This window comes from Malurus melanocephalus, unplaced genomic scaffold, assembly GCF_030028575.1.
Source record: "Malurus melanocephalus ecotype Western Australia unplaced genomic scaffold, MMel_1.1 scaffold_557, whole genome shotgun sequence".
NCBI lineage: Eukaryota > Metazoa > Chordata > Aves > Passeriformes > Maluridae > Malurus > Malurus melanocephalus.
In genome coordinates this window covers 23,586-29,552 of record NW_026623789.1, presented here as the reverse complement: position 1 = coordinate 29,552, position 5,967 = coordinate 23,586, and the positions used below count along the sequence as shown (strand labels likewise).

Genomic DNA, 5,967 nt, shown 5'->3' with positions numbered 1-5,967 from the left:
AAAAAAAGAAAAAGGAACCCCCTTGGAAATCATTTGTATCCACATCCCTGTGGCTTACACACAGCACTTTTAACCCCTCCCCAGAAGCGAAGAGGAATTTTAATAGAAGGAGCACGAGACTGTCGCAGCACTCGGCGCTTTCATTGCCACCAAAGTCGTCCCCTTTAGGGGTGCTGACAGTTTCTTCTGAGGCTTAAAAAGACTTTGGGCTGCGAGAGGAGGTGGAGGCAGAGCAGAGGCTGTTTTGAAATCCTTGCTGGAGAATTAGAAAAAAAAAAAATAAATAAACCAACCCCAAACCACGAGCTCCATCTCCTCCAATGAAAGAGGTACCACAGGGTGTAGGCAGGTTGCCAGGCGAGCTCGGCAGCGTGACCGCACTGCATTGAGTTTCTTTAATGAAAGCCAGGAAAGAACACATTACACAGTGTTTCTTCTGAGAGCCAGCGAGCCTCCAGTGATTGAAATCAATAAAAACAGTCGGCAAGGGGCCCAGTGGGGGAAGAGAGAAATCTCCACTACAGCATTCAGTTTGCTTTCCACTTTCTCCCTCCCCCTCTAAAGTTAAAACTCCGAAGATCACCATGACAAGCTGCTTCGCTTCCAGCTCTGGGAAGACGCTGGTGGGGATTTAAAGGAAGCGAACACTTTCCTTCGCTTCCCTTGCYTTTGCTCTCCCCCCAGCGCGAAGGAAATGAAAGGCTTGTTTGGAATTTGAATCCCGCCTGGAAAAAAAAAAAAAAACTTCATTGGACAAGTGCATCGTTCTGCATTTCAGGAAAGGGATGGATTTTACGGTCGGAGAATGCTAAAAGGTGAGAGGGGGAAGAAAAGCAGGAATCTGATCCAGCCGGAGCAGGGTAGGATGTCCAAGCCGGCGGGAGCGGCTGGGAGCAAGTGCCTGAGATCATCCACATCCTGAGGCACCTGGAGCGTCGGGAACACGTGAAAAACACGGCGAGCCAGGTAAGCAAAACCCGCTTTTGCCGATGTTCTGTCCCCGGTCCGAAAGCCGGGACACCCTTGTGCTCAGCCTGCCCCGCGGCCGCCCYCGTTAACCTCGGGCGACTTAACGCTAAGCTTGTCCCGTCTGAGAACCGTGTCAGGCCACTAATCCTCGCTCAACTATAAACCGGGCACAAAAGCCCTTTGTTTACGAGTTTTGTGTCCAATTCGCGAGCTGACAAGGTAGGACAGGGCCATTGCATAAGTGCAGCCCCCCCAGGAGTGGGGAGACGCGMCTGACACCGCACACTCTGGAGCTGCTGCGATCCGAGAGAGCGCCACTAATGCATTTCTAATATGGTCCATATTTATCTATTTTATTTATGTATTTTAATCACCATAGCAGCCACATACAGAACATACTTGCAGCGAGWTCCATGGGCTGCTCTGCACTCACAGCAGCGTGCGCACACGGGGTCTAGGCTGATTGTTTGCTCAGAAAAAACTTTGCAATTTGTTGTTAAAACAGCCAGGAGGGRTTTCTGGCACCACCGACACAGGTTTATGCAGCACGTGTGTGTTTGCCAATACCCTAATGCAAGCAGKGTTTATCCCCTRTRAGAATGGGGAAGGCACAGATAACARCTGTAGRTCACAACATTCTTCAACATCAASTTTTTGGCCAACTTCGGATGATTTACGAATCATCCTCAGTGAGGCACGGAGAATGAAATCAAAGCCTGCCTTCTGCAAAGCAAGCAAAAATGCTGATAGCTCCATCTCCCCTCCAGCAGAGGCAGGAATTCAGTGGGACAGATAACAAATAGGTGCCTGTGGAGCAAGAGCAGCAATTCTTGTCCCTCTCATGCTGGTCATCATTAGATGTTGACAGCAGCACACATGCTCACTGCTGGAGAGGGATGATGCCTCCACTTGCACTGAATGTTTCCCCAAATCTTTATCCCAGCCTGGTTGGCTCTGAAGGTAGAGAGAAAAAACTTCCCCAGCATCACCTTCAGCTCAGTAGCAGCAGATAGAATGCATTAATTTAATACAGCAAGTGCAGATGGGCGTCTGCAGGTGCAGTGCTGCTCTTTCCTTGGAAAATACACCCTTTTCAAGAGTTATTTTGTTATTTTCACACCACTCAGAAAAGGATGACTCACCCGCTTAAAGAATGACCTGGAGAACACCCCCATGACCAAAAGTAAAGCGCATAAGTTGCAGCACAAACTGTTCTAATAAAGCTATGAAAATAGCTGGGACAGTATTTAATTAGTAAGAAATTTCTAGACTAATTTATTAATCCAGATTTGAGCTTTTCACGCAAAACAATTGCAAAATTATAGCTGAAGGTGTAATTAAAGAACAGTAATTTACAACAAAAAAGCAAAGTTATGATTCATAAGAGAACAGCATCTACACGAAGTTTTGGGTATATCCACCGATCCACAATTCATTTTGCAGAATCAGTTCTCTGTTTTGCCTCCCCTGCACAGATGCTTTGCAGAAATGACAGCACCTTCATAGCTCAGGAATCACTGCAATCATTCCCACACCAATCAACAAGTCTGCTTTGCACTGCTCTTGRAGCTAAATTTATCCTTATGCAGAGGAACTCACTGAAGTCTTTATTTAACATTTCAGACAAGGAAAGCTTAGGTGGGACTTACACAACACATATCACTTGTACTGACATTCTCAAGCTCAAGTGATATTCCTCCCCATTACTCTCTCAGCAAAAATATAAATATTATGTTTAAAGTACAGGATATTTTTGTTCATAATGATGCATTTTTCAGAAGCCAAGTGGCATGAGTGTCCACTGTCACTGGGATGTTCTTTTCAAAAACACAATTTAAGAAAGAAATGTATTTTCTCAATCAGAAGTTGTGGTCAGAAAGAGATATTCTAGCAGTCACATCAGGGTTTTTCAGTCATGTTAATGTTATTAAAACAGATTCTGTGCACAATGACCCAGTCCTTCAGGCCCTCCCTTTTAGAGTGTGGAGATCTGGAAGAAACCCATGTTGCTTTTCTGAGTTGGGTACAACAAAAATGAAAAAACTGGAATCAATTTCTACATTTCTGCTGGACTTGGCAGTCCAGTAGAAATCACCAGGAGTACTTTGTCCTCAACAATGAAACAAATCTTCATCATAATCAAGAGTTCCTAATGGTTCATGCCAATTGTCCTCACAGCAACGCTAACTGCAAAAGAGCTGTTTGAAAACAGTCCATTAGGTTTTGAAGCAGTCAGCAAAATAGATGAAATTGTTTTAAAGGTGAAAGGACGAACATTTTGTTTTAATCTCCCCTATTTAAGCCTTTAGGAAGGAAAAGGTCTGGGATTATACAGAACAAATTAAATGACCATTTAAAAAAATGCTGAAATTCAACAATAAAGGTGCCAGCACCAGCGTCTGCTGAACACCTGGACAGTGTTAGGTGAAACATAATATTCATGCCTGCACTGGTGGAAAAGGAACATTGCCATCCCTTTCAAATGAACATGACCTGACACTTCTTGAATATGGTAAAGCTTCAAGGTGTCTCCTTTCTTATTTATACCAGTGGTTCATGTTCACAGTGCTGGATTCACTCAGCTGAGTATATTTAGTTTGCTCAGTCTCAAATTGAYAGCTTCTCTGTAATGTACCCGTTCTGACTTAAAAATGGAACGTAATTAACATACAGCTGGAGAAGGTACATTTTTGCCATTTATGGGAAAGCCTTGTGAAGCTGAAGACTAAATATTAAGTAGAAAATAAATGGTTCTTGATCCCTAGCWAAGGTGGCTTTCCTTACAATTCAAACAGGAATCCTTGTATTTGACTTAGGAAAGACATTTTTGTTAAAAACAACAAGGTCATCAAAACCCATCAAAAACTTCTTCTTACCAACAAGTTGTCACTAGGTTCAGCTGCAGAGTTAACAGGATTTTATAGCTACAGGGAATGAAAGTCCTGGGATAAACACTACTCTCAAACCCTCTGTATCCTCACAGATCTCAACAGAACTTTTATTCATTAGTATATTACTAAAACGAGCACCATTTTTAGTCAGCTATATTAAGATCTTCTTTAAAACCTATCTATTTCAGGATGCATTTCACCCATACCTGCATTTCTATACACTCAGCTGCACACGCACACGTAGGCGGGGACACGCAGATTTCAATTTGTGAAGACACCCAAGAAAACGGAGTGGGCAGGACTCATTTCTTTAGCAGAATGTGATAATTTCGTGATTCAATCACCCTAAAATAGACACCCACAGCAGCCTCTAAATGTCCTGCACCTTCATCCTGAGAATAAAGGCATCAACAACCTCAGYTCATGTCTTGCCACTTGGTTTGCTTCACAATGGGATAAATGGTTTGGGAGACAGAGAACTGGACCCTCAGTTTGGCTGTGAAAAGAGAGACACCTTAACACGAAATGAGGAAGAAATGTGCTGGGCATTACTGATTTTTGCATTGACTTCCTGCCTAGTGATAACCACAGGCGGATGATTGAGACTGTGACAATTAAATTGCRTGAAATGATCTGTCTTCTAAATATATATAATTTCCACTAACAGACCTTTCAACACCTGTATGCAGAATTTGAGAATGTTTAAAGAAATAAGTACTGTAAAGCTGTACTATAAAACCCTATCTCAGGTACAGTTCAGTTGCCACTGAAAATCCTGTTTTAAGAAGTTCTTTCTCGAGGATGGTAAAGGAGGAATGTTTTTAAGAGCTGGCATGAATTACACAATCTACATTTCCTTCAGGTCTGCCTGCTGCTCTTGAAATCCTCATGAGCAAGTGCATGAAACATGACTGATAGCGACAAAGAATTTGAATTTGTTTGTGGGTTTGAAATGGTCTCCTGAAAATTCCTTACGAAAATTCCATCCATAATTTCAGCATTTTGAAAGTCTCTGAAAATTGAGTGCAATACATTTCAAAATCCTATTTATTCAGTAATTCTCTACRTGCTTTCTGTTCTTGTGAGCTTACTGATAACTATACATCTATGAWACCAACTTTTAAACTCTCCAAATCTATCACACAGCTGAAAATACYGAAATGCCATCTGGTTTTTATAGCATCAGGTGTGCCTTCATTATGCGTTTGAGAGGCAGAGCAGAAAATTGAAAAACAATTATGATTTAAGAAGCTAAATTAAAACCTTTTGACTGTTTAGTAAAAATGGTCCATAAAACCTGTTTGTATTCCAACAGACCACACTGAAAGRTATCATTGTAAAAGCAGCACAAATCAAGGTGTTGGTGGTGTTTGTCTGTTTTGGAATTAAGGCATGTAGCAAGTTATCCGAAAACCAAATTATATTAATATATATTTCAATAATAAATAGCTAAAGCATATTTATAAAATGAATACTAGAATTTACATGGACTGAATTTATAACTCATGATAGTTTCAAAGCCAAGGTTTATCTGCTGAAGGTACATTTTACATCTTCAATAAATCAAGTATAAATACAACAGGAGACAGCAGTTGCCCACAAAATTATAAAGTTAAGTACAAAATAGAGTGGATAACTACAGATAAAATAACATGTTAAATGCAAGAAAGCCTGGATCCACCCACTAACGGGAGGATTAAGTTTATCACATACCTGTTCTGTTATCACGTAATTTTGCAGGGATCAAAAGAAAGTTTTRAGATAGGAACAACAAGGAACCTCTTCATGGCACACAGGGCAGCACAGCAAAAGGCACKGGAGATGGTCATTAGAAAGCACAGATGGTCAAAGGTAAATGTTTGAGTTGTTAGTGAACCAAGAGTCAACATTTCCATAGTGCACAGGGATAATGGCTACAGTGGGATTAGACTGCAGRGCTTTGGAAGTGAAGTAGTTTATGCCTGGCAGAGAAAAAGGAGAGCAAAGGAAGAGAGAGATTAACAGCAAATGGAAGGTCCATGTCAAGGGAAATCCTGATCTTCAAAACAAAATTAAAAAAAAAATTAACTAGTCTGGAAAAAAGCCACGATGTCAGAATTCTTTGCTG

At 41.4% G+C, this 5,967-nt stretch overlaps 1 protein-coding gene across 2 annotated transcripts in view; it reads right to left on the bottom strand.

The window, feature by feature from the left end:
- The window catches only part of CUNH7orf50 (chromosome unknown C7orf50 homolog), a 35,760-nt gene extending 30,082 nt beyond the window's left edge, over positions 1-5,678 (bottom strand). Inside the window, exon 1 of one of the 2 annotated variants that reach the window (XM_057382235.1) lies at positions 5,574-5,678. Coding sequence is in view for 1 of the 2 variants with exons in the window: in XM_057382234.1 (XP_057238217.1) it covers positions 294-386 (93 nt within the window). In the remaining variant the exon portion in view is untranslated. Of the gene's footprint in view, positions 1-293; positions 415-5,573 lie in introns of those variants that run through there. The other variant, XM_057382234.1, reaches the window with a different exon arrangement.
- Between the last annotated feature and the right edge of the window lie 289 nt (positions 5,679-5,967).